We start from the raw sequence: 27,903 nt of genomic DNA on the forward strand, positions 1-27,903 counted from the left end.
TACACAGCAAGAGACGGAGAAAGGAACTACAGAACAGTCAATGGAACCAAACAGAGGCTAGAAGAAGACCCACACATGTATGATTTACAGATTTTTCACAAAGGTGCAACAGCAATTTGATGTTAAAAGGATAGTTAACTAGATGTTTCCAGGCCAAAAAAAAAAAAAAAAGCCCTTGACCCCACACTTTACACAGACTAACTTACACGGATCATAGGCCTAAATGTTAAACCTGAAAACTATAAAGCTTTTAGATAAAAAAGAGGAGAGGGCCGCCTGGGTGGCTCAGGTGGTTAAGCATCAGACTCTTCATCTCAGCTCAGGTCAGGATCTCACGGTTCATGAGATCAAGCCCCACGTTGGACTCTATGCTGACAGTGTGGAACCTGCTTGGGATTCTCTCTTCCCCTCTTTGCCCCTTCCCCACCATTCTCTCTCTCCTTCTCTCTCTCTCAACAAATAAACAAAATTTAAAAAAAAAAGGAGAAAAAAATCTTTGTGACCTTGGATTAGGCAAAGTTCTTAGATCTGAGTCAAAAAGCAGAGTTCATGGAAGAAAACTGGACTTCATTTAAAAAAACTGCTCTGAGAAGAATACTGATAATGGGGGGCCCTGGGTGGCTCCGCTGGTTAAGTGGCTGACTTCGGCTCAGGTCATGATCTCACTGTTCACGGGTTTAAGTCTCACGTTGGGCTCTGTGCTGACAGCTCCAAGCCTGGAGCCTGCTTGAGATTCTGTGTCTCCCTCTCTCTCTGCCCCTCCCCTGCTCGCACTCTCTCAAAAATAAACATTAAAAAAGCTGTTTTAATTTAAAAAATACTGATAATGGAATAAAAACATAAATGATATGCAGAGGTAAAATATTTGCAAGACATGTAACTGACAAGGACAAACATCTAGAACATATAAACATTCAAAATTCAAGAACAGAAAACCGTTCCCCAAAGAAAAGAAACACGTACAGCAAACATTCAGATGTAAAAGATTAGGGAACATAGTCATTAGGGAAATGTAAATTAAAACTGAAGTGAGATGCCACTATAAACCTACTGAAATGCTAAAAACAAAACCCTGATATGCACTGATGGTGGGAATACAAAACAGCTCGTCCATTTTAGAGTTAACTCTCCACACAGGTAAACATCCTATTCGACCCCACTCTTAAGTATTTACGGAGACAAAACTTGTGTTGATATACGGCCCTGTATGCAAATACTAATCACTGTTTTCTTTATCATCGCTAACAGCTGGAAACTCAAATATCCTCGAAGTGATAAATGGATAACCCAAACGTGGTGCATCCAAATAACAGAACACGACTCAGCATGGCTAGCAATCCACACGCCAAGATCAATGAATCTCCAAAGCATTGAGAGAAGCCAGACTCCAAGGACTACATTCTGTAGGATTCCATTTTAGGACATTCCAGTAAAGGTAAACTATGCGTACAGAGAGCAAGTGGATGGTTGCCAAAGTAGGGAGCAGTGATCGGGAGCAGGTTGACCACAAGAGCACAAAGGAATTTCAGGGAGGGGTGGGGGTGGAGGTGGTGTCTTAGAACTGTTAGAGGCCTTGATTGAAGTGGTGGTGAGACAATAGTAAGTAGTGGCTAAAACACAGAATGATAACCAAAGAGTCAATTTTACTGCATATAAATTACTCCTTAATAATAATTTTATTTTTACTTATTTAAAAAAATTTTTTAATGTTTTTTTTTATTTCTGAGAGAGAGTGAGACAGTGTGAGCAAGAGAGGGTCAGAGAGAGAGGGAGACACAGAATCTGAAGCAGACTCCAGGCTCTGAGCTAGCCGTCAGCAAGAGCCCAACACAGGGCTCGAACCCACAAACCATGAGATCATGACCTGGGCCGAAGTCAGATGCTTAACCGACGGAGCCACCCAGGCGCCCCAATATTAATTTTAAAAAGAATGCTAACTTGTAAAATTTTCACAGATGGCTCTTACCTCCCTGAGGAATTTTTCTTACGAATGGATACTGAATTTTGTCAACCCTGCTTTCTCTCAATTATGAAGATGATCATATGTGTTATCAAAAGAATCCAGACATAAAAGAGTACATACTGAAGCCAGAGGAAGTCCAAGGACAGCCTTAACCAACATGAGGTATAAAAACCATCCATGTTGCCACCGGAGGTGGGAATGACTAGAATACACACAAGGAAATAGTCTGGTTTAATAGAAATACTGCATACATCGATTTGGGTGAGGATTACACAAGTGTTATACATTTGCAAAACCTCATGAAGCTGTAAACTTGAGATTTATGCATGTTACTGCATGCAAATTATACCTCAATAAAGTATCCGCACACCGAAGTGCTGGTTACAACCCACTGAGTTGATTTTTGGACTTTCCGGTAGGTTGAGAAACATTGGTTCACAGGACCTGCCTGGTCGGGGGAAATGAGCCCACGTGTCTAATTTACATGTCCTCCAAGCCTTGCAGCTTTCCTCTTCTAAGAACATTTCATAGAAATGTTTAGAGACAAACAGAATAAAATATTTCAAAAGATGACTCTTCTCCCTTCACTCATTTAACACCTACAACCTGTGAGGCACCTAAAGGCTGAATAGATTTGGCAGTCGACACATCTCTACACTCCTGGAGCTTATATTCTGGTGGAAGAGGGTCTGACACTTCTATCTCGGCACGCAGTTAACTTCCGATCAGACTCATCCTTCCCAAGCCTCTCTTCCGTGTTGAATCTGCTACGAGCCAACGTTCTGAATGAAGTCCTTAAGTCTCCATTCCCATGAGCCTTCTCTATGTGGTCAAGCTCTACCCAACCATTGGGATCTGTCGAGCTCTGGCTGAAATACTGACTCTCTTATAAACAAATGTTTTGTCTCTTAGAACAGGTATTACTGGATTATTTCAGCACCCATTTGAGGTATTAAAACAGATCACTTTTATGGAGTTTCTTTCCTGTGTGAATTCTCCGAGGCGGGAAAGTCTTTATCACCCTCATCGTCCGCATGCACTCGCTGATGAATTATAAGACTTGAGCTCCAACTGAACCCCTTCCCACACTCCTCACATTTGTACGGTTTTTCTCCAGTGTGGACCCTCTGGTGGGCTTGGAGGTATGAGCTCCAGCTGAAGACCTTCCCACACTCCTCACATTTGTACGGTTTCTCTCCAGTGTGGACCCTCTGGTGGGCCTGAAGATAGGACCTCTGTCTGAAGCGCTTACCACACACATCACACCGGTACGGTTTCTCTCCTGTGTGGACCCCACGGTGAGCCAGAAAATTTGAGGCCCGGCAGAATCCTTTCCCACACTCCTCACACTGGTACGGTTTCTCCCCAGTGTGGCACCTCTGATGGGCCTGGAGCTGTGAACCCACGCTGAAGCCCTTCCCACACTCCGCACACTGGTACGGTTTCTCTCCGGTGTGGACTCTCTGGTGCACTTGAAGACTGGAGAACTGACTGAAGGCCTTACCACACTTCTCACATTTATAGGGTTTCTCTCCGGTGTGGATTCTACAGTGAACGTTAAGATCTGAGCTCCGGCTGAAGCCCTTCCCGCAGGTACCACACTTGTATGGCTTTTCTCCAGTGTGGCCTCTTTGATGGGCCAGAAGATTTGAGGCCTGGCTGAAGCCTTTCCCACACTCCTCACATTTATAGGGTTTCTCTCCCGTATGGACCCTAAAGTGAATGTTAAAATCCGAGCTACGACTGAAGCCCTTTCCACAGGCATCACACTGATACGGTTTCTCACCAGTGTGGCCTCGCTGATGGTCCAGAAGATTTGAGGCCCGACAGAAGCCCTTCCCACACTCGTCGCATTTGTAAGGTTTCTCTCCGGTGTGGCTTACCTGATGGGCCTGAAGGTGTGAGCCTACACTGAAGCCTTTCCCGCACTCTTCACACTTATAGGGTTTCTCTCCTGTGTGGATTCGACAATGGATGTTAAGGTGTGAACTGTAACTAAAGCCCTTGCCACAGGCCTCGCATTTGTATGGTTTCTCTCCTGTGTGGATTCGCTGGTGGGCCTGTAGTCGTGAACGCCAGCTGAAGCCCTTCCCGCACTCTTCACATCTATAGGGTTTCTTTCCCACGTGGACTCTCTGGTGGACTTGAAGATATGAGCCCTGACTGAAGCTCAGCCCGCACTCCTCACATTTATAAGGCTTCTCTAACGTGTGGACTATCAGAGGAGCTTGACAATGTGAGCTTCTCCGGATGCTCCTCCCACACTCCTCGTATTTGTGTGGATTCTCGCCAGTGGGGACTCTCTGCGGAGGGCGGAGATGTGACTTCTGTCTGAGGCCCTGACATGACATATTGTACTTGTACGATTTCTCCCTGCCATGGACTCTCTGATGGGCTTGAAGGCTTGAAAGTCGACGGAAGGCGTTTTCACATTGCTCACATTTATAGGGCTTCTCTCCCACATGGGCCGTCTGGTGAGTCTGAAGCTGAGAGCGCTCAATGCAACCTTTCTCACGCTCCTCCCCCTTGTAGGGGTTTCCTCCCGTGTGGTCTCTGTGATGAATCTGAAGACACAAACTCTGATCAAAGCTTCTACCAAATTCCCCATCTTTATAGAGCGCATCACCCTGTTTTTCCAGCTGAGAGCCAGCTCTTCGAATACTGACCATGGCATCTTGGCACTGGGTTAACTCCTTTGTAACCTGTTGCCAGATTTGTGAGCAGAAAAGCTCTTCCTGTGGCAGGTACTTTAATCCAATTTCCTGAAGAGTCTCCGTGTCATTTAGATTCTTGTCTCCTAAAAGGATAAAGAGAATGTAGAGATGGGCCACATAAATGTTATGGTCAGAGGTGTCAAGGTTGTAAACGTAGGCCCACACCCTATGGTTTAACTTAGGAGAAGGTACCCTTTTTAAAAAATGTTTATCCATTTTTGAGAGAGAGCGTGAGGGGGGGAGGGGCAGCGAAGGGGGAGGGGGTAACAGAGGATCCGAAGTGGTCTCTGTGCTCACAGCAGCGAACCTGATGTGGGGCTCAAACTCATGAACCGTGAGATCATGACCTGAGCTGAAGTCGGACACTTAACCAACTGAGCCACCTAGATGCCCCACTGTGGGGAATAAGTTTAAGAATTCTCTGAGCTTGCACCAATAGGTTAACAAGGCTTAGGTGGAAAGCCGCCACAGGGTAACAAAGCCCAGCGAAGAACAAAGCATAGAGTGGAAAGCCACTTCCAAAGAATGAAAGCATCCGAGGATAGGTAGAGGCAGAAAGCTGCCACACCAGGGAGAAAGGGCCCAGGATTTATCATGAATTAAAACAAAGCACAGAGCGGAAAGCCACTATAGGGCAAAATTTCCCAGACCTAATTAGTGAGAAAAGTGCCTTGTTAACCCTGAGCTAGTATGCTCTATGTGTCTCAGCCCCTGGAAAAGTTAAGATAAAGAGCCACAGTGCCTGGTGTCTGCAGTAAACGGCTGTCTGCTAGGCGCCAGGACTTTGATTTGTCTTGACCCTAACCCCTAAGACCACATCCCTTTGAAACCCCCTTTCTCTCACACATGAGTTAATGTTTACTGTTTCATTGTCTCTTTCTGCATGTCCATTACGCTTGTAAGCCTTCTGATCTAATAAATACGGAGCAAGGACCCTTACTCAGGGCTCTTGTCTCCTCCTGGACATTAGCCTGTCTTGTATTCAATTCTGTGTCTGCTCTCTTGCTGGACAACAGACAACCCCAGACTGAAAGTCTGCGACACCCCGCCATTTTTCTTTATCATCAAAAACCTAGAGGCGGTCCACCAGGCTCCCATTCACTATACTTTAATGACATCCACTTAGAACCATAGTAGGTTTTATATATGAAGAACAGGTTAGAAATTTGGTGCCTGCAGATCAAGAAAAACACTTCTTAGGGAATCTTTCCAAAGATGAAGCTGCAGTTTCCTAAAACCCTTGTCTTCTTTGCTATGCCAGGTGTCTGATAAGTAGTCTCCACATCATTCTGCCTAAAGCACACACATATGACCAAATACTCAAAATGTCCAGCAGGACCCTTACAGACAGATGATCAGAAGATGCCCCAGGTCATGTTAAAAGTTTTGGCTTCAAATTATTTCATTGGAAGTTTATTCCACGTGAGAAGCCTTGAAGCACTGGGCTGGTTGGAAAGACACGTTTTTGGGAGAGCAGATCTTATCACCTAAGTGCCTGAAGTTCAGAGAATAAGCAGGAAATGTCCTTTAGGATGGTAACTGGGTAAGAGGTTTATAGTACTGACATACATTACTCTAAAACCTCATAGCAATAGTTACTATCACCTCCAGGGGAAAAAAGGGTGGAAAATCAGAAGATAATCTTTTATTTTTATTTATTTAAAATTTATTTATTTATTTATTTATTTATTTTTTATCTTCGAGACAGAGTACAAGCAGGAGAGGGGCAGAGAGAGGGAGACACAGAATCCGAAGCAGGCTCCAGGCTCTAAGCTGTCACCACAGCTTGGGCTCGAACTTACAAGCTGTGAGACCACGACCAGAGCCGAAGCCGGACACTTAGCTGACTGAGCCACCCAGGCACCCATGAGATGCTCATCTTTTAGAACAGAGCATGAACTTGTGAGGAGAAAATGAACAGGGCATGGCATGGATTCTCAAAGTCAGTATTGGTCAGGAAGAGCTATGGTCTCCTTGGGACTCTGTTCCATCAATGAACTCTAGAGCTTGCTACCTGCTTCTTTTCAGATCTCTCTTTAAATGACACCTTATCAGCGAGGCCGATTTTACCGTCCAACACCCAGCAGCAAGTTCTCCCTATCCCTCACCACTCCTGGTAACCTGCCCAGCATTCAGCTTACCCGGCTTTGTTTTTACACGGCACGTGTTACATCAAACGTGCTATATATGCCCTTCATTTTTTTGTTTTATGTCTTCTCCCACCTGAATGCATCATCCATAAGGACGAGCATCTAGATCATTCACTGTTTTATCGCCACTTGCAGGATGCTGTCTGGTAGCATTCCATACGTACACGTAGAACACATAAATAAGCCCCAGTTTGACTTCTTTACGAGAATATGAGCTGTGTTGAGTAAAAGATCTTTTTCAAGTAAGTTACCCCATAACAGGAAAGGGGTTGGGAGCAACAACTTTGCTCGGAAGTTGAAAGCCTTCACCAGAGGCAGGGCTAACTTAAGTGGATGTTGCTGATGATAAAATCATGCTGATCATAAAATCATGGCAAGAATCACTTGAGTGGAAAGAAGGGAAAAAATGGTATAAGACAGACAAGTGGTCATGGGGCCTATGGATTGATTGCTTCTGAAAAAAGTTTTTTAAATGTCTATTTTTGAGAGAGAGCACATGTACGCACACATGAGGGGGAGGGGCAGAGAGAGAGAGAGAGAGAGAGAGAGAGAGAGAGGGAATCCCAAGCAGGCCCCACGCTGTCCATGCAGAGCCCAGAGTGGGGCTTGAACTCACGAGCTGTGAGATCATGACCTGAGCCAAAATCAAGAGTCAGATGCTTAACCGACGGAGCCACCTAGGCGCCCTGCTTCTGAATTTTTGTAATCTCTTCCTATGTGTGTAAAAATTTTCTATTTTCATATAGGAGTCAGTATTTAGAGGCTCAGGAGTAATGTCTCTGAAAGCAGGCTGTCAAACTGATGGATACAGAAACATGTTGCTGTATGGACAACACCCCTGTTTTTCAAGCTACAAGTTGGATTCAGTGACTCTGAAATAAATTTAGTGGCTTATGACCAGCATTAACAGAATAGGAAAATATCAGAAATAAGTAAAGGTTTCTCTAGATAAAATGCATGTTAGAACTACACACACACACACACACACACACACACACAGGGATAATGGTGGGTGACACCATTTTCAGTTACTCTCTTTGGATGAGGTGGGTGGCTGCCATGAGGAAAATCTTCAAAGGGAAAGACTAACTTAAAAGTCAGTTAATACCTGATACTTTCTTGATAAAGTATGTATATTTTCTTTAATAGAAGATCCTCCTCAAAAGTGGCTACCAGATTCTTCATTTTAAAAAGCAGTTCTTCACTAAGATGGTATGATTCACTACTAAAAACTGCAGGAAAGCCACACAGCGGAAATGATATTCACCGTGGTTACAAGTGCAGAGTTAAGCAGTCATCAGATGTGGTTTCATGGATACAAATCTACAAAGATCTAAAAGGGCCTAATAAATTACATTAGATTAGATAATCATTATAATCATGGGCTCTTCTAGACGATGACTTCACCACGTTTCTGTTTATCACCCTTTAAGTACGTCCATGACTAATGGGAAAAAGTCCATGTCAGCTCACTCATTCGTGTAACAAATATTTATAGCGCACCTGTCCTGTCCCAAGTCCGATCTATACACTGAGGATATGGCAACACAGAAAATAGGATTTCTTCTCTCCTGATAATTATATTCTAGTGGGAACAGAGTGAGCTAAGCAAAAATAGATGTTAATATGGTAAGCGGTGATCAATGCCTAGACACCAAATCAGACAGGGTAAGGGAAAGGAGAACGGGGGAGCAGGAAGGGATCAGGAACAGAATGGTCATGAGAGGCCTTTCTTATGATGTCAGGATTTGAGAAGAGACTTATGTGAAGTAAGGGAGGGGTCAAGAGGATGACAGAAAGGGCACCCGTGACAGAAGGAAGAACAGGTAGCGGGTGACGAGGCCGGGCCATGGGGAGCAGAGCAGAGCAGCAAAACTGGACAGAACAAACAGACATAGGGGACAGATCACGTTCGCAGAGGGATGGGGGAAGAGCAAGGAGCAGACAGGTGGGACATCATAGGCCACTATAAGTACTTGGATTTTACTCTGAATCAGGTAAGAAGCTACCTGAGGTACAAGCAGAGGCCTGACAAGATCTGACAAGCATACAAAAGAAGCACTTCGAGGGGCACCTGGGGGCTCAGTTTGCTTGATTTCAGCTCAGGTCATGATCCCAGGGTCGTGAGATGGAGCCCCGTGTCGGGCTCTGCGTGGAGCGTGGAGCCTAATTACAGTTCTTTCTCTCTCTCCATCTGCCTCTCTCCCCTGCTCTCGCTCTCTCTAAAATAAAAATAAAAAAGAATCACTTCCAGTGGAGAACAACTGTAAATGAGCAAAGGAGGGGGGGGAGAGAGAGAGAGAGAGAGAGAGAGAGCACTAAAAACTACTGCAGAAAACCACGGGCAAGGCACTGACCGCGACCCTCGCCAGAGCTGTGGAGGTGACAACAAGCGTGACAGACTGGGCCACACGGCTCTCACCTGAGGAGCTGTGGCTCTGGGTTGCTGCCTTTAGCATCCAAAGCTTTCCTACCCTCTCGAACTGGGGTGTTACATCTGGCGTGAAGGGCTGCTGCCCTGTGAAAAGGCAAGGACAAGCATTTTAAATTAATAGAATAGACACCGAAATCACAAAACATGTGCTGTTCATCACATCATCTTTAGGGCATCAAAATTTGTGTTTTCCAAACTGTTAATTATGATGCATCAGAGGACTGCACTTTATGCAAAAATCCAGGATATGTAGACCTAAGTGTGAGCTACTGGTGAAAAAAAATGTCTGTTTTCTTCAGATCCTTTCTGCCACTGCTCACACAATTTTCGGCAACAGACTACTTTTTGCCACAATGTGTAGTTATTGCCAAGGGCTCTGACATTTTCTACCCTATTGTGTTTCATTAAAAATACTGGTATAGGGGAGCCTGGGTGGCTCAGTAGGTTTAGGGTCCGACTCTTGGTTTCGGCTCGGGTCATGATCTCACAGTTCATGAGTTCGAGCCCCACATCAGGCTTTCTGCTGACATCAAGGAGCCTGCTTGGAATTCTCTGTCTCCCTCTCTCTTGGTCCCTCCCCTGCTCACATTCTCTCAAAATAAATACAAAAACTTTAAAAAAAAAAAAAAGGCCAGTACAATGCCCTAAATGTGCGTCATGACCCACTAATTGGAAACGACTACAACTTGAGAAAGGACAAAAATGTGTATACAGCACTCATGCTACCAATTTACGGCTCATTTACAAAACACAAATTTTGTGGGGGGGAGGGGGCAGAAAAACCAGAAAAAACGCCATCTCTGCGTCTTAAGCTGATTTGAACACTGGAAGCCAGGTCAAGAGCCCCAAAACCCCACGGGTAAATAAACGAAGGGTAAATAAACCACGCAGGGGGACTGATGTTCAGCCACAGAGTGTTGGTCCTCACCCACAGAGAGCAGGTTCCAGAAGTTCTCCAGCATCACGTCTCCATACAGCTTCCTCTGGGCAGGGTCCAGCAGCCCCAGCTCCTCCTCCGTGAAGACCACGGCCACGTCCTTGAACGTCACTGCCTCCTACAACACCAAGCACAGGTAAGCTCAATCTTGTGCCCAGTGGCCACCCAGAGAAAGTGCACTGAGAAAACTGGAAAGGATGGGTACAAAGTGGTTCAGACTTTCAGGGACCAAAGTCATTTTCACTTCTATATGATTAAACATTTCAAATAATACGGACTATATTAGGTATTTTTTTTGTTTCAAAATAAATACCAAAAATAACAACTTTTTACATAAAATACTAGCCTCCTGTCTAATTCTTTTCCTGGGATAAGTTCCAAGAAGTAAAAATTGCAGTATCGAAGAATATGCCACTTCAAAACTACTATGTACAATGCCAGGTTACCTTTCCAACTTTCTCTGTATTTTGTGCTTCCCCCGAGAGAATATAAATATCCCTGATTCTCCACATCATATGCAACACTGAATATAACCAGTGTTTCTGAGCCCTAGGAAATTTGATCCGTAAAAAGCAACTTGTTCTTTTCGTACTAATTCAGTAATTAATGAGCTATCGTATTTTCATAGATTTACTGGCCGTCTTTATTTTTGCTTCAGTACCGTGCCAGCTAATGTTCTTTGCTCATAGTCCAAGTGGGGTTTTATTTTAGGACTCTGCAAAATTTCTATTAGAGAGTTGAAGCTTTTTTTAAAAAAAATATTTAAATACTGTCACCCACGTCTTGCTATTGTTCTTGTTTAGCTTTGTGTACAGCGTGGTTTCTTGACCTTCACACAACTCACATTTTAGGCTAGATCATTGTTTGTTGCGGGGGGGGGGGTGGAACGTGCCTGCCTCATGCACTATAGGATGTTTACCGGCATCCCTGGTTTCTACGCACTGGAAGCCAGAAGCCTCCCTCAAGTTGTGACACCAGAAACGTTTCCAGACACTGCCTGGGGGCAAAGATCACCCACGATTAAGAACTGCTGATGTACAGTTTTGTCTTATTTTTTCTTTTTTAATGTTTATTTATTTTTGAGGGAGAGACAGAGTATGAGTGGGGGAAGGACAGAGAGAGAGGGAGACACAGAGTCTGAAGCAGGCTCCTCTGCTCATGCTGTCTCTCTCTCTCAAAAATAACATAAAACATTAAAAAAATTTTTTTAAAAAAACACATGCACATGATAGGATTCAAACATGGATTAGGAAGAATCTAGCTTTCTTTTTTTTAATTAATTTTAATAATGTTTATTTACTTTTGAGAGACAGAGAAAGAGAGAGAATGATTGGGGTTGTGGTAGAGAGAGAGGGAGACAGAATCCTAAGCAGGCTCCAGGCTCTGAGCTGTCAGCACAGAGCCCGATGCGGGGCTTGAACTAGTGAACCACAAGATCATGACCTGAGCTGAAGCTGGATGCTTAACTGACTGAGCCACCCAGGCGCCCCCAGTATCTAGCTTTCTTGTGGGAAAATATGGAAAAATGTTCTCTCTGTGTGAAGTATCAGTTATACCTGGTTGCACTGTCATATCTGAGTATTCTATGTATAAAATCTCTGAGGATTTTGCCTTTTATGGGTCCTTTTTCAATTTAGATTTCTAAAAACATTCAGAACAAAATATAGCAAACTCCTCCAAATTCCTTTTTTGAAGAAAATGGTTTATGGTAGGCCAACTGTTATTAGAATGTTCTTTTGTTTTTTTAGCATGTCAAAGTCAGAATTTATTATAATTTTAGTTTCCTAGTTTTATTTTTTAAAGTTTTTATTTAAATTCCAGTTAATTAACATACAGTGTAACACGAGTCTCAGGTGTATGATACAGTGATTCAGCCCTTCTGCACAACAAGTGGTCTCATCACAACAATGTCCTTTAAAATAGTAAAAATCTGGGGCGCCTGGAGGGCTCAGTTGGTTAAGCATCTGATTTCAGCTCAGATCATGATCTCACAGTTCATAAGTTCAAGCCCCGCATCGGGCTCTGTGCTAACAGCTCAGAGCCTGCAGCCTGCTTGGGATTCTTTGTCTCTCTCTCTCTCTACCCGGCCCCCCCCCGACCTGCACTCTGTTTTTCTCAAGATAAACATTAAAGAAAATATTTTTAAATAGTAAAAATTATAGGGGCGCCTGGGGGAATCAATCAGTTGAGCATCCAACTTTGGCTCAAGTCATGATCTGGTGGTTCATGAGTTCGAGCCCCCACATCAGGCTCACTGCTTCAGCTCCTCTTTCTCCCTCTCTCTCTGTCCCTCTCCCACCGGTACTCAAAAGTAAATAGTACATTAAAATAAATTAAATAAATAAGATAGAAAAAATTCTAAACTACCTGAACTTCCACGAATGGGTAAAAGCTATGAGACATACACACAGAATATATCTATTCAAGGGAATATGATGTAGCCATTAAAAATGTAGGAAATACAGTATTCATTAGAAAAGGCATGACTTGAGAATTTTTATATTAACTATTACAAATATACAGTTATGAATGCATATGAGGAAAAGGACATGAGATAATGAAATGTTTTTATAAGGAAAATGGTAATAAAATGGGAGGTGTCTTTTTTTTCTACTATTCACTTTTCCCCTCTATTTTATTTGTGAAATTGTGAAAGATGATAAAACAATAAAAATCAAACTATACTAGGGGTGACTGGGTGGCTCAGTCGGCTAAGCAGCCAACTTCGGCTCAGATCATGATCTTGCAGTTCATGAGTTTGAGGCCTACGTGGGCTGACAGCTCAGAGCCTGGAGCCTGCTTTGGATTCTGTGTCTCCCTCTCTCTCTGCCCCTCCCCTGCTGCACTCTGTCTCTCTCCCTCTCTCTCTCTCAAAACTAAATGTTAAAAAAAATTTTTTTTTTAAAAGAATAAACATAAAAAAAAAACCCTACACTAAAATAAGAAGTAGCGATCCTCTGGCACTGAAGAGGTTTTGAAATGCCTGCTACTAATCTAATTGTTTTCAAGGATGCTTCTAATCATTGAGAAATGGGAATAATTTCAAATCTAGAAAGGAAGCCCCACTCACCTTGAACTTGGTCATTTTGTCCTCCTTCTACTTCTCGGGAAGTGCTGAGTCCTGAGAAGGCAAAAAAGGAGAAGGAGAAAAAAAGGCATCAGAGTCTGGCCAAGACCATCACTGGTCCATCCGGCTAACACGTGTTACTGACCAGGTTTCACGCTTTACATGAAATAGCAACGGTGCCGTTTCCTCAGGGCGCTTGATGAGCAGAGCACAGGCTCCATTCCAGAGACAATGCAGCCCTTCAGCCGAGAGCCCCTGCACAATGGAAAACCGCCCAAGCACACACAGTGGCCCTAAAACAAGCTCTCGGGGTATAAATCTGATCCTAGGGAGGGTGGAAATCAAGAGTCAAGCAGCCAGGTTAAGAGAGTAATCTCTGGGGCCAAATGTTTTAGGTTCATGGTACCGCTACTAATTAGCTGTGAAATCCTGGACAAGTTATTAATGTCTCCGTGCTTGAATTCTTTCATCTGTAAAAATGGAGGCATTAGCAATCCCTACCTCACAGGACTGTTTTAAGAATTAAATCAGCAGCACAAACCGGACAGAACCCTTTCAGAGTACCTTATTTCTCAGGAGCTGCACAAAAGCAGGTAATATCTCCTAACATAAAACCTGCCCCAAAGTGCCTGGGGGACTCAGTCGGTTAAGCATCCAACTTTGGCTCAGGTCACGATCTCACAGTTTGTGGGATCGAGCCCCGCATCAGGCTCTGTGCTGACAGCTCAGAGCCTGAAGCCGGCTTCAGATTCTATGTCTCCCTCTCTCTGCCCTTCCCCAGCTCACACTCTCTCTCTGGCTCAAAAGTAAATAAAAATGTTAAAAAACAACAACAACAAAAAACCTGTCCTCATAAATGGTTTCTATAAAAGGTTTAGAGGCTGTTGTTTTGTCATATGAAAACGACCTTTAATCTCTGAAATATAGTATTCTCTCTTGGTCTGTCATTCTTTAAAAAAAATTTTTAGGGGCGCCTGGGTGGCTTAGTCGGTTAAGCGTCCGACTTTCGCTTAGGTCATGATCTCGTGGTTCGGTTCGTGGGTTCGAGCCCTGCGTCGGGCTCTGTGCTGACTGCCAGCTCAGAGCCTGGAGCCTGTTTCAGTCTGTGACTCCCTCTCTCTCTGACCCTCCCCTGCTCACGCTGTCTCTCTCTCTCCTAGAAATAAATAAAAATATTTAAAAAAAAATTTTTTTAATGTTTATTCTTGAGAGAGAGTAAGAGAGAGAGAGCACGAGAGGCAGAGGGGCAGAGAAGAGAGACACAGAATCGAAAGCAGGCTCCAGGCTCTGAGCTGTCAGCACAGAGTCTGACGTGGGGCTAGAGCTCATGGAATGTGAGAGATCATGACCTGAGCCGAAGTCGGACGCTTAACTGACTGAGCCACCCAGGTGCCCCTTGGTCTGTCATTCTTCTTTTTTTTTTTTAATGTTTTATTTATTTCTGAGAGAGAGAGAGAGAGAGAGAGAGAGAGAGCGAGCAGGGGAGGGTCAGAGAGAGAGGGAGACACAGAATCCAAAGCAGGCTCCAGGCTCTGAGCTGTCAGCACAGCTGACATGCAGATCAAACCCATGGACTGCGAGATCATGACCCGAGCCAAAGTCAGATGCCTAACCGACTGAGCCACCCAGGTGCCCCAACTCCTCCATCTTTAGATAGAAGAATGCAAGAATGGAAAAGGGCAATGGAAAATTTTCCAGACTTGGAAGAAATACCCTTTTGGGATTTGTGATTCACTTTGTTCTGATTATTTGTTCAACAACTTCTGTTCATTAAGAGGGCTCTGCAGGGAGATCTTTCCATTGCCTATTGGAGGGAGAAGGATAACTGGTAAATTGACTTTGTAATTAATACCTACCTACTCAGCTTTATAGCTCAAGCACCCGAAACATGCTTGTAACAGAAACTGCTCAGGAGTCATTCAGCAGTCAGTGTCAGCATCTTGATGAATGAATAAGCCGCCAGGCAGACAGGAAGAGGCACGCGGAAGACCAGACTCACTGGTCTAAGATTTCTTTGAGTTGTAAAATTTTGAGGCTGATCCCAGTTGGGAGGATATGGAGAGTGGGGGTTTTATTTCCAAGTTTTTCCTCCAACTCTTTCACAACATTTGCAACACCAAGGTCATCTTTGGAAGGAAAAGAGCCTCTGGATTTTTTTCAATGCCATCTTAGAAGGCGATGTCCGCGCCTACATGGACTTCAGATACAAAATCCACAGACTGTGTCCCTCAAAATATTCAGAACGACAACCAACTCACTGGCTACATAATTAGGATTAGACAGGCTAATTTATAAACACTTCGTTAAATAACTGAGCTTATTAACTCACTGAACACTTAGGGAAACCTCCCTAAAAGGAATACAACTGCCCAGTCCCAACCTGCTCCCGGCCTGGGGATCACACACTGCTGTGTGGCCGAGTAGGGCACAGAGGCCTCTGGAAGCATGAGGTCTGGTCCCCCAGGGTCCACGCGGCAGGTCCTACATAAACATGGCTTTATTTGACCTGTGGGGGATGACGGACTTGTAGTACCCAAAGAGAAGCGGGATCACTAGAAAATCTCATGAGAACATATGTTATGATGGGAGTGAATACGAACAAGAGGCGGCAACAGATCAGCAGGTAAGCAGGATTCAAACTATGGTGATGTGGGGCACCTTGGGGTGGGGGCTCAGTCGGTTAAGTGTCCAACGTGGGCTCAAGTCATGATCTCATGGTTCGTGGGTTCTAGCCTTTCAGATTCTGTGTCTCCCTCTGCCTCTGCCCCTCCCCTGCTCATGCTCTAGCTCTCTCTCTCAAAAATAAATACAAACATTAAAAAAAAATTGTGGTGAGTCCCAGTTTTATCTGCAACTGAGCAGGAAAGCAGCAAAGGCCTTGAGGAAGGGGGGTAAGAAAATTCCTTCTGTGTGGGAAACAGATCACTCTCTCAGTAGAGATTTGAGGGGGTTGGGGGTAGTAGAGAGCACTGTTAGGAGAGCCACATCATGAATCACTTCCTTCTCAGAGAGAGGGGAAGATGGTGGAGGAGCAGGAGGACCCTCCCACGAACACTAGGTAACTACGAAATCATCCTAAATATCCCAGAAATCAACCTGGACAATGGCAGCACTAACCGCTAGGGGCAGAGGAGAAGCCCGACTAAAGAAGTTAGGAAGTGAAGGGGCGCTTGGGTGGCTCAGTCGGTTGGGCGTCGGACTTCAGCTCAGGTCTTGATCTCACAGTTTGTGGGTTCGAGCCCCGCGTTGGGCTCTGTGCTGAGCGCTAGCTCAGAGCCTGGAGCCTGCTTCAGAATCTGTATCTCCCTCTCTCTCTGACCCTCTCCTGCTCACACTGTCTCTCCCTCTCTAAGAAATAAACAAATGAATAACACTTAAAAAAAAAAAAAAAAAGAAGTTAGGAAGTGTGGAGATGCTGCGGAGAGAAACAGATGATGGCCTCGGTGGTGAAGAGGGAGCCACAGTTGTGCAGAAGGGTGAGAGTCAGATGAGAGCACAGGGAAAATGAATCCCTGTAGCTATGGGCTTGGAACGAAAGAGAGGCTGAATTCTGTGAGTTCTTGCAACCAGCGAGGCTGAAAGCCTGGTGAGTTTTCTGGTTTTTTAGTGTTTATTTGTTTTTGATACAGAGAGACACACACAGAGAGATCATAAGTAAGCAGGGGAGGGGCAGAGAGAGAGGGAGACACAGAATATGAAGCAGGCTCCAGGCTCTGAGCTGTCAGCACAGAGCTCAATGCCCAGCCTGAACCAATGAACCATGAGATCATGACCTGAGCCAAAGTCAGACGCTTAACCAACTGAGCCACCCAAGGGGCCCGAAAGCCTGGAGTTTTAAAGGTCAGCGAGCTAGGCTTGGGGGCAGCCAGGAGACATTGGGACTGCTCTTGGAGAGAAGGCAGGTCAAACAGCCCATGGACACACAACATAGAAACAGCGATCTGGAGTGTGCCTGGGGCACACACAGTGGGGAGGTTATTAGCTCATCTCCGAGTGTGTTCCAGAGAGGTAGCATTCACGGAGAGGCCCTCCTGGAACAAAGAAACTGGCAGGTGCCCAGAGCAGCACTGACACTCTTTACATTTAAGCTCTTGCTTAAACCAAGCAGAGCACACACAGCACACATTGGAGACATTCCCGGAAGCACCAGGCCCTGGGGAACAGAGGACACTTCACTCCACGAACTAAAGGACTTCTTCGTAAACCCATTACCATGAACAACAGGTGACGTAGCTGACTTTCCTAACACAGAGAAACAGGTGCAGAGACTTGGACAAAATGAGAACACAGAGGAATTTGTTCCCAGTGAAAGACCAGGACCAGTCCATGGCCAGAGACAGAAGTGACACAGATTCAAGTAACATGCCTGATAGAGAATTTAGGGTAATGATCGTAAAGATACTCACTGGACTTGAGAAAAGACTGGAAAACTTCAGTAAGACCATTACCACAGAATAAAGAATAACATAGAGATTAAGGGCTCAATGAATGAAACAAGAAACACGCGTGATGGAATGAACAGCAGGCTGGAAGAAGCAAAGCAACAAATTAATGACCTAAACGACAGAGTAATGGAAAGTAATCAAGCTGAACAGAAGAAAGAAGAATCATGCAAAACAACAATACATTTAGGGAACTCTAGGACTCCATCAAAACACAGTAACATTTATATTATAGGAGTCCCAGAACAAGAGAGAGAAAGGGGGACAGAAAATTTATTTGAAGAAATAACAGCTGCAAACTTCCCTAATCTGGGAAACAGACATCCAGATGCAGGAGGCACAGAGAAGGCCCAAAAAATCAGCAAGAGCAGATCCACACCAAGACAGGTTGTAACTAAAATGGCAAAACATAACAATACAAAATTTAAAAAAAATTTTTTTAAGCAGCAAGACAAAAGAAGGCAGTTTTGAACAACGGAAACCCCATTAGGCTATCAAGGAATTTTCAGCAGAAACTTTCCAAGCCAGGGGCACCTGAGTGGCTCAGCTGGTTGAGCATCTGACTCTTGATCTCAGCTCAGGTCATGATCTCACAGTCTGTGGGTTAAAGCCCCCTGTCAGGCTCTGCACTGATCGTATGGAGCCTGCTTGGGATTCTGTCTCTCCCTCTCTTTCTCCCTCTCTCAAAATAAATAAATTGACAAAAAAAGAAGAAGAAGAAGAAGAAGAAAAGAAACTTTCCAAGCCAGAAGGGAGTGGCAATCTATATTCATTGTGCTGACTGGGGGAAATCTGTAGCCAAGAACACTCTAGCCAAGGTTGTCATTCAGAATAGGAGGAGAGGGACTCCTGGGTGGCTCAGTTGGTTGGGCGTCCAACTCTGGATTTCGGCTCAGGTCATGATCTCAGGGTCATGGAGCCCACCGCAAGGGACTAAGCCTGCTTCAGATTCTTTCTCTCCCTCTCTTTCTGTCCCTCCCCCATCCACACACACACATTCTCTCTCTACAATTAAAAAAAAATAGGGGGAGAGATAAAGGAGTTTTCCAGACAAACACTAAAGAAGTTCATGAGCACTAAATCAGCCTTGCAAGAAACATTAAAGGGGACCCTCTGAGTGGAAAGTAAAGTCCAAAAGTGACAGTAAGAAGGTAGGAACACGAAAGCAGTAAAAATAAACATTTCTGTAAAATACCAGTCAAGGAACTCACAGAAGAAAAGGATGTAAAATATGACACCATAGACGTGGGGAGGAGAGGAGTAAAGAATGGGTTCAAACGTAAATGACCATGAACTTAATACAGACTGCTATATGCAGAAGAGGTTATATACAGACCTAATGGTAACCACAAATGAAAAGCCACTAATAAATATGCAAAGAATAAAGAGAAAGAAATCCAAATACAGCACTAAAGAAAACCAGCAAACCGCGAAAGGGAGAAAAATAAGAAAGGATCAGAGAAAACCTAAAGAAACAAAAACAAAACAGGTAATAAAATGGGAATAAGTATATATCAATCAATTATTATTCTGAATGCAAATAGACTAATGCTCCAATCAAAAGACATAGAGTGACAGAATGGTTAAAAAAACAAGACCCATCTATATGCTGTCTACAGGAGACTCTTAGACCTCAAGACACCTGCAGACCGAGTTGAGGGGATGGTATAGCACCTGAGTGGCTCAGTTGGTTATGAGTCTGACTCTATCTCAGTTCAGGTCTTGACCTCAACGTCAGGAGTTCAAGCTCTGCATTGGGTTCCACACTGGCCATGAAGCTTACTTAAAAAAAAAAAAGCGGAGAGGATGGAGAAACATCTATCATGCAAATGGATGTCAAAAGAAAGCTGGAGTAGCAATAACCTAAATACAAAATGGATTTTAAAACAAAGACTGTAAGAAGAGGCAAAGAAGGATACTATATAGTAATAAAGGGGATAATCCAACAAGAAAATATAACAATTGTAAATATTTATGCACCCAACGTGAGAGCGCCCAAATACCTAAAAGAGTTATTAACAAACATAAAGGTACTAATCTATAATAATACAATGATACTAGGGGATTTTAACACCTTACTTACATCAACGAATAGATCATCCCAACAGAAAATCAACAAGGAAACAATGGCATTGAATGACACATGGAAACAGATGGATTTAACAGATATATTCGAAACATTCTATCCTAAAACAGCAGAATACACATTCTTTTCAAGTGCACGTGGGACATTCTCCAGAATAGATCACATTGAAGGCCACAAAACAAACCTTAATTAAGTCATACCATGTCTCTTTCTGACCACAACTCTAAGAAACCAGAAGTTGGGTGCCTGGGTGGCTCCATCGGTTAAGCGTCTGACTTTGGCTCAGGTCATGATCTCACAGTTCGTGGGTTCGAACCCCGCGTCGGGCTCTGCCCCGCGTCAGGTTCTGTGCTGACAGCTAGCTCAGAGCCTGGAGCCTGCTTCAGATTCTGTGTCTCCCTCTCTCTCTGACCCTCCCCTGCTCACGTTGCCTCTCTCTCTCTCAGAAAAAAACAACATATTAAAAAAATGTTTAAATAAAAAAGAAACCAGAAGTCAACCACAAGGAAAAATCTGGAAAGAACACAAATACATGGAGGTTAAATAGCATGCTACTAAACAATGAATGGGTCAAACAGGAGATAAAAGAAGAAATCCAAAAGTACATGGAAATAAATGAAAATGAAAACACAACTGTTCAGAACCTTTGGGATGCAGCAAAAGCAGTTCAAGAGGAAAGTTTAAAGAAATACAGGCCTACCTCAAGAAGAAAAATCTCAAACAACCTAGCTTTACATCTCATGGAGCAAGAAACAGAACAACAAACAAAACCTAAAACCAGCAGAAGGAAGGAAATATTAAAGATTAAAGTAGAAATAACAGATATAGGAAAAAAAAAAGAATAGAACTGATCAATAAAACCAGAAGTGGGTTCTTTGAAGTCTTTTTTTTTTTTTTAATGTTTTATTTATTTCTAGGAGAGAGAGAGAGAGAGACAGCGTGAGCAGGGGAGGGTCAGAGAGAGAGGGAGTCACAGACTGAAACAGGCTCCAGGCTCTGAGCTGGCAGTCAGCACAGAGCCCGACGCGGGGCTCGAACCCACGAACCGCGAGATCATGACCTGAGTGAAAGTCGGATGCTTAACTGACTAAGCCACCCAGGCGCCCCTAGAAGTGGGTTCTTTGAAAAAAATCAATAAAATTGATTAAATGTCTAGCAAGATTTATAAAGAAAAAAGGGGGGGGGAGAAAGGACTGAAATAAAATCACAAATAACAGAGAAGAAATAGCCAATACCACAGAAATACAATTCTAAGAGATTATGAAAAGCTATATGCCAACAAATTAGACAACCCAGAAGAAATAGACAAATCCCTAGAAACATATAACCTACCAAAACTGAAAACCATAAGAAACAGAACATCTGAACAAACCTACCACCAGCAAAGAAATTGAACCAGTCATCGAAAAACTCCCAACAAACACAAGTTCAGGACCAGAAGGCTTCACAGGTGAATTCTACTAAACATTTATTATTTTTTTTCAAATGTTTGTTTATTTCTGGGAGAGAGAGATTGGGAGGGGCAGAGAGAGAGGGAGAGAGATAATCTTATACAGGCTCTGCGCTGTCACCACAGAGCCCGACACGGGGCTTGAACCCACAAACAGTGGGATCATGACCTGAGCTGAAACTAAGAGTCAGACGCCTAACCAACTGAGCCCCCCAGGCACCCCGAATTCTACCAAACTTTTAAGAAGAGTTAATACTTACTCTTCTCAAGCTACTCCAAAAAAACAGAAAAGGAAGGAAAACTTCCAAATTTATTCTATAAGGACAGCATTACCCCAATACCAAAGCCAGAGAGAGACGTCACACACACACACACACACACACACACACACACACACACACACAGAACTACAGGCCAATATCTCTAATGAACATAGATGCACAGATCCCCATTTTACAGACAGAAAATGGAGCACAGAGAAGTGAAATAGCTTGGTTCATGATTAACCAGTGGCCTACAGAAGGGCCAAGATTTTCACCCAAAGCCTGGGTGAAATGAGGGCCCTGGTTCTCAACTCCAACAGCATATTAGACTCAGAAGGAACTTTAAACAAAACAAAACCAAAAACAGGTTCAGGCCTAAGCCTGAAACTAGGTCTGGGGCGGGGATGGCTGACAGGTGCATTTCTACCCCCGCCCACTGTCCAGGCCACAGTTTCACTGTCCAGCCAGGACACTGCACCAGGCACTGAAGAACCCAGGCACCGGGGCGCACAGGCCCAGGCCCTTGTCCCACATGCAGTGGTTCTCAAACTCCAGTGTGCAACTGAATTGTAGGGCCGGAAATTCCATGGGCTGCCTGGACGTCGGTTAAGCGTCCGACTTTGGCTCAGGTCATGATCTCACGGTTCATGGGTTCGAGCCCCGCATCGGGCTCTGTGCTGACAGCCACCTCAGAGCCTGGAGGCTGCTTTCAGATTCTGTGTCTCCCTCTCTCTTTGACCCTCCCCTGCTCACGCTCTCTCTCTCTCTCTCAGAAATAAAAAATTAAAAACATAAAATAAAATAATAAAGGCACAGCCCAGTCCCTCTCTGCTTCCCGACCCTGCGTGTGACAAGCTTCATGTGGTCCCATGTCACAGGTTGTGTCTCTTGTTTCTGGCAGAACTGAATTAAAAACCTTCTTTCTCGGTGGCATTGACCTCCCCGTGTTGCCACTCAATCAACTTCGTAACTTTAGACCTGACACAACTCTGCCTACCAACTGCCCCCCACTCAGCCCCCAACCCAACAGGTCTCACCTCCCTGCCAGCCTGCGAACTCATCCAGACAGGCTGGACACGTCCTCCTGTGGGAGCCCAGGGTCACCGTACCTCGTCACTACGAAACCCGCCTACCACGGCCCCTGCTGGTCCGCTCCGTTCCTAAGCGCCACCCCTGTATGGCCCTGCAGGGCACGCAGTGTCCCTCCCCCCAAGGCTGCGGGAAAGCTGCCGCCCATCTCGCCTACCCGGTGTCACGTGTCACGCATTCAGCCAGCTCACCCTACTTGGGATGGGGACTCTCCTTCCTACGCCGTGTGAACAGGGAGTGACCAGAACAGCATCGAGTTCCCGAATGTGATTTTGCTAGGACCAAAGTTTGAGAACCACTGTACTGTCCAAGGGCACCCAGAAAGTCAAGGGCAGGGTGAGACCTGGCACGCGGGCCTTGTGATTCCCAAACCCTGCTTCTCTCCGTTGTAAGAAGCCCCGGCAGGCAAACCCCAGAGTGAAAATGGAGGTTCTATTGAAATCAGTTCCGCCCAACAGAAACAGAATCCAAGCTCCTTGTGCAATTGATTAAAAAAAAATTTTTTTAACATTTATTTATTTATTTTTGAGAGCGAGCGAGAGAGAGCAGGGGAGAGGCAGAGAGAGGGAGCCAGAATCCCAAGCAGGTTCCTGGGGCCTGAACTCACAAACTGTGGGATCATGACCTGGGCTGAAATCAAGATGCTTAACCACCTGAGCCACCGGGGGAACCCCCTTGTGTAATTTAAATGTTTCTAGCAGCCACGTTAAAAAATATAAGAAGCAAATGGGCTTAATTTCGACAGTATGTTTTATGTAACCCAATATATCCAAAATATTACCACTTGAACCTGCAATCAGTATGAGTTCCTGAGCCGTTTTACGTTCTTGTTTTCATACTAGTCTTTGAAATGCATGTTGTGTCTTGCATTTAACAGCACATCTCAGTAGACATATTTCAAGCGCTCAACTGTCCCATGGGCCTGATGGCTGCCATATTGGATAGTGTAGACTTGAACCTTTCTAAAACAACATATAACCATCCCCCAGGGACTCTCTAGTTCAAAAGACAGCAGCTGAGTGTTAGCTGGAAGTTTAACCAATGGTTATTAGAGAAACTAACCATTTCTGTTCAACTGAATGATAGAACTGAAGTAATGAAAGCAGAAGGTGCGTGGAAAAAAAGAATATCTTAAAATCTCCTTTTGCCCTTTCAGTCACTGGCTGCATTTCCCATGCTGTATAGTCATTTATAATAGGAAAAGACAACTCGAGTTAATAACACATGGAGGACTTACAATATGCCAAGCACTATTTCAAGCACTTTAATAGCATAGCTCTTTTAAGTTTTTAATTAAAAAAATGTTTTAATGTTTTTTTTTTAATGTTTTATTTATTTCTAGGAAAGAGAGAGACAGCGTGAGCAGGGGAGGGTCAGAGAGAGAGGGAGTCACAGACTGAAACAGGCTCCAGGCTCTGAGCTGGCAGTCAGCACAGAGCCCGACGCGGGGCTCAAACCCACGAACCGCGAGATCATGACCTAAGCGAAAGTCGGACGTTCAACCGACTAAGCCACCCAGACGCCCCTATTTTAAAGTTTTTTTAATGCATTTCTTTTTTTTTTTTTAATATTTATTTCTGAGAGAGAGAGAGAGAGAGTGAGCAGGGGAGGGTCAGAGAGAGAGGGAGACACAGAATCTGAAGGGGGCTCCAGGCTCTGAGCCAGCTGTCAGCACAGAACCCAACACGGGGCTCGAATCCACAAACCGTGAGATTGTGACCTGAGCCGAAGTCGGACGCTTAACCGACTGAGCCGCCCAGGTGCCCCAAAAATGTTTTAATGTTTATTTGGGGGGGGGGAGAGAGAGAGAGAGAGAGAGAGAACTTTAGCAGGGGAGGGGAAGAGAGAGAGGGAGACAGAGAATGTAAAGCAGGCTCTACCCTATCACCCCAAAGCCTGATGTGGGGCTCGAACTCAACAACCATGAGATCATGACCTGAGTTGAAGTCAGATGCTCAACTGACTGAACCACCCAGGCGCCCCCTTTCTTTTAATTTTAGAGAGAAAGAGCATGAGAGAGAACAAGCAGGAGAGAGGGAGAGAGAGAGAATCTCAAGCAGGCTTCACACTCGGCACAGAGGCCAACACAGGGCTCGATCCCACAACCCTGCGGTCATGATATGAGCCAAAATCAAGAGTCTGACGCTAAACCAACTGAGCCCCCGAGGGCCCCCACACAGATAGCTCTTTTAATCTTCACAAAAGCTTTAGGAGGAAGGTACTGCTGTCCCTAATGGACTGGTAAGAAAAGTGAGGCACAGGGAAGTTAAATAAAGTGCCCAGCGTTATCCAGTCACGGAGTGCCAGAGCTGGGTTTCAAACCTCGCTGCTGAAGTGTGACCCTGGTTCTGCTTCCTGCCGACTGTGCCACCAGGTCATTTATTCCACTGTCTCTGCCTGTCTCTTCATCATTAAAATGTGAATCATAATGATGGCTTGTTGTGAAAAATAAATGGGTTAGCGCATGCAAAGCATTAGAAATTCTCCAAGTCATCAGAGGTGCTCAACAAATGTTAGCTATTCTAATCATCCCCATTATGATCTCCATGCAGTAAACAAAAACCAAAACAGTAACATTGATTTGTTTCTAAGGAAATTCGTTTTAGATCATGACATATTATGCAAAAGTGTACATCAACTTCTGCATACTCTGAGAAAGTCGGTGTATTCTACGGCCCACCCCAAGTGAGATAAAAGACAATGAATGTGGATATAGATTATCTTTTTTTTTTTTTAATTTCTGAGAGAGAAAGAGAGAGAGAGAGAGAGACAGCGTGAGCAGGGGAGGGTGAGAGAGAGAGGGAGTCACAGAATCTGAAGCAGGCTCCAGGCTCTGAGCTAGCTGTCAGCACAGAGCCTGCCACAGGGCCCGAACCCACAAACCGCGAGAACATGACCTGAGCCAAAGTCGGACATTTAACCGACTGAGCCACCCAGGCGCCCCTTTATGAGTTATTCTTCATGTTTTATATATTCTATATTTTCTGAATTCCCTACAATAAGTGTTCATATTTTCTTCTTCTTTTTAAGTTTATTTATTCTTCTTCTTTTTTTTTTAAGTTTATTTATTCATTTTGAGAGAGAGAGAATGAGCAGGGGAGGGGCAGAGAGAGAGGGGGACAGAAAATCTGAAGCAGGCTCCCTGCTGTCAGCAGAGAGCCGGAGGTAGAGCCTGAACCCACCAACTGTGAGGTCATGACCAGAACCAAAGTCAGATGCTTAACCAACTGAGCCACCTAGGAGAGTGTGAATCTCTCCTGTAAGGAGAACATGAATTACAAATACTGTCTGAAACAGAAGTAAATGAGAATGCTACCAAAATTTTATAAAGGAGTCCAAACTCACAAACACTACTTTCAAATTTCTCTGCAATAAAATTCCAACGTACTTCTACAACTTGATCCCGAATGACTCTTCTGCCGCCAATTTCCTATGGTTAAATATTTATAGACTATTTTTCTATTTCGTGTCCTAATTCCAACTTAGGGTCTTTCAACTTTGGGATCAAGGAGATCCATCCACAGACACAAGGAACACACCTTGGACTCAAATACCACTGTTCCTACTAGAAGTGTGACACAGGACAAGTCACTTATGCTCCTCTGCCTCCATTTCCTCAGCTATAAAATAGAGGTAATAACAGTATTCACTTCATAAGGGCTTTGTGAAAACTGAATGTTAATTTTTATAAAGCCCTCAGGATGAGACTTACCACTCAGCGTTTAACCATTATGACCATTCCTCATGCCCTGTACATAGTCTCCGTGTTTTCCCGACTGTTTAACTGAACACCTTTGTAACGGAAACATTTGCTAATGAATGAAGTTATCTTCTACCACCCAGAAAAAGAAGACGAATGTTAAGTTCTGTCACGGTGGGGCTTTGTGGCCAGGAACCCTCTTCCAGAAATCAGGAAAGTGGAAAGAAAGGAGACTGAGATACTACAATCTTCTCTGTGGCCCTGGAGAAAACCGCAGAAGATAATCTGTGGGTGACACGCTTTCTTAAGAAACGAGTCACAAGTAGTCCTGGCACAGCCTCCTTTCCCGTACAGATCAGAAAGAGCCAGGGGCACTTCGAATATCTTCCAGAGACATAACTTTTCTGATCACTATTACAGAGTTTATATTCACAGAGAACACCTTGCCACACGGCTGAACTGCTTTAAACATGTTACTTGTACGATTCCATTAATTCTCAAAACAAATGTGTAAGGTAGGTATTCGTCATATCCCCGTTTGCAAAAAAGGAAACTGAGGCACAGAAAGATTAAGTTCGAGGAGAGTGCGGAAGGTGAGCTGGGCAGCGCGGAGCTGGGAGACTCTCAAACCCTGCGAATCTAGGTCCGCCTCCAAGCCGGGGTGGGGGCACCCGCGAACCGCCCCAAAGCACAGGCTAGGGCGAGGGGACGGGAAGGCTGGCGGCTGTCCCCGTCCCTCAACCTTGCTCTCTGCCGCCGGCCGAGGCTTTTCCTCCCCCATGACCCAGGACCTGGCACGGCTGATTCCACTACCAGATCAAAGAGTTAAAAGAGGTCGCGGGGTCGCGAGCATCACTCACCTCCCGGAGAGAAAGGAAGGCCGCGATCTTAACCTCCCGCAGCGGAAATACCTCCAACAACGCGGAGCTCCTGGACTACATTTCCCAGCATCCCCGAGGGCAACCCGGGCCCCTGTCCGGCCTCCGCGTGGGACGGGAAAGCCGGCTCCGAGACCCACGACCTGAATCCAAGTCCCAGAGTCCACGAAAGGAAAGGGCTTCGCATTCTTGTCCTCCGGTAGCGGAAATGCCTCCGAAAATGCAGAGCACTGTTTTATGCTCTCTTATTTCTCGAGCGGAGGAAATACACCGGCGCTTTCCCGGAGCGGAAGTGCCCCGTCCCAGAAAGCGTGTGGACTACACATCCCAGAATCCTCTGTAGGGCTGAGCTTCCCGCCTGCTTGCAATTTCCTTTTGAATTAGCAGGTGGAGTCTAAATAAGCCCCTGGGTGTTTGTGGAACTTTGTTGACCTATTTTTCCCCTCACTTGTCCCTATCGTATGTGACAGTGTTGGAAATATGAGAAACAAAAGGATAATATTTATAAAGGCATGCTATGGGTTAGGTAAACATAGAGATCATAAAAGGGAAGCTCTGAGCTGCACTCAGCAAACCTTTATTACATGGACCTGGATTCACCTGTGACCAAGAAACCATTAAAAAGGAGATGCAGCCGTCCAACAGGATATGAAACAGAAGCAGCAAAATTTTCCACTTTTCCTTCGTTTTAGGAAAGCCTTTAGGAATTTTTTCTTGCATTGGCAGGGAA

The 27,903-nt window shown here is 44.6% G+C and overlaps 1 protein-coding gene across 1 annotated transcript; it reads right to left on the minus strand.

Annotated features, from left to right (window-relative positions):
- Nucleotides 1-2,177: 2,177 nt before the first annotated feature.
- ZNF45 (zinc finger protein 45) lies at nt 2,178-27,229 on the minus strand. Its single transcript, XM_039249888.1, has 5 exons — nt 27,156-27,229; nt 13,269-13,319; nt 10,190-10,316; nt 9,250-9,345; nt 2,178-4,760 (listed from the first exon to the last, which is right to left on the minus strand). The coding sequence occupies exons 2-5, from the start codon at nt 13,281-13,283 to the stop codon at nt 2,932-2,934; spliced, it is 2,067 nt and encodes a 688-aa protein (XP_039105819.1). The 5' UTR covers nt 13,284-13,319; nt 27,156-27,229; the 3' UTR covers nt 2,178-2,931.
- Nucleotides 27,230-27,903: the final 674 nt, after the last annotated feature.

Source organism: Hyaena hyaena, unplaced genomic scaffold (genome assembly GCF_003009895.1).
Source record: "Hyaena hyaena isolate Hyena2069 unplaced genomic scaffold, ASM300989v1 scaffold_9, whole genome shotgun sequence".
NCBI lineage: Eukaryota > Metazoa > Chordata > Mammalia > Carnivora > Hyaenidae > Hyaena > Hyaena hyaena.

Coding starts and splice junctions, on each gene's coding strand:
- ZNF45 (XM_039249888.1), bottom strand. Junction 9,346..10,189: donor CTGGAACCTGCTCTCTGTGG/GTGAGGACCAAC, acceptor GCCTTTTCACAG/GGCAGCAGCCCTTCACGCCA. Junction 4,761..9,249: donor CCAGAGCCACAGCTCCTCAG/GTGAGAGCCGTG, acceptor TTATCCTTTTAG/GAGACAAGAATCTAAATGAC.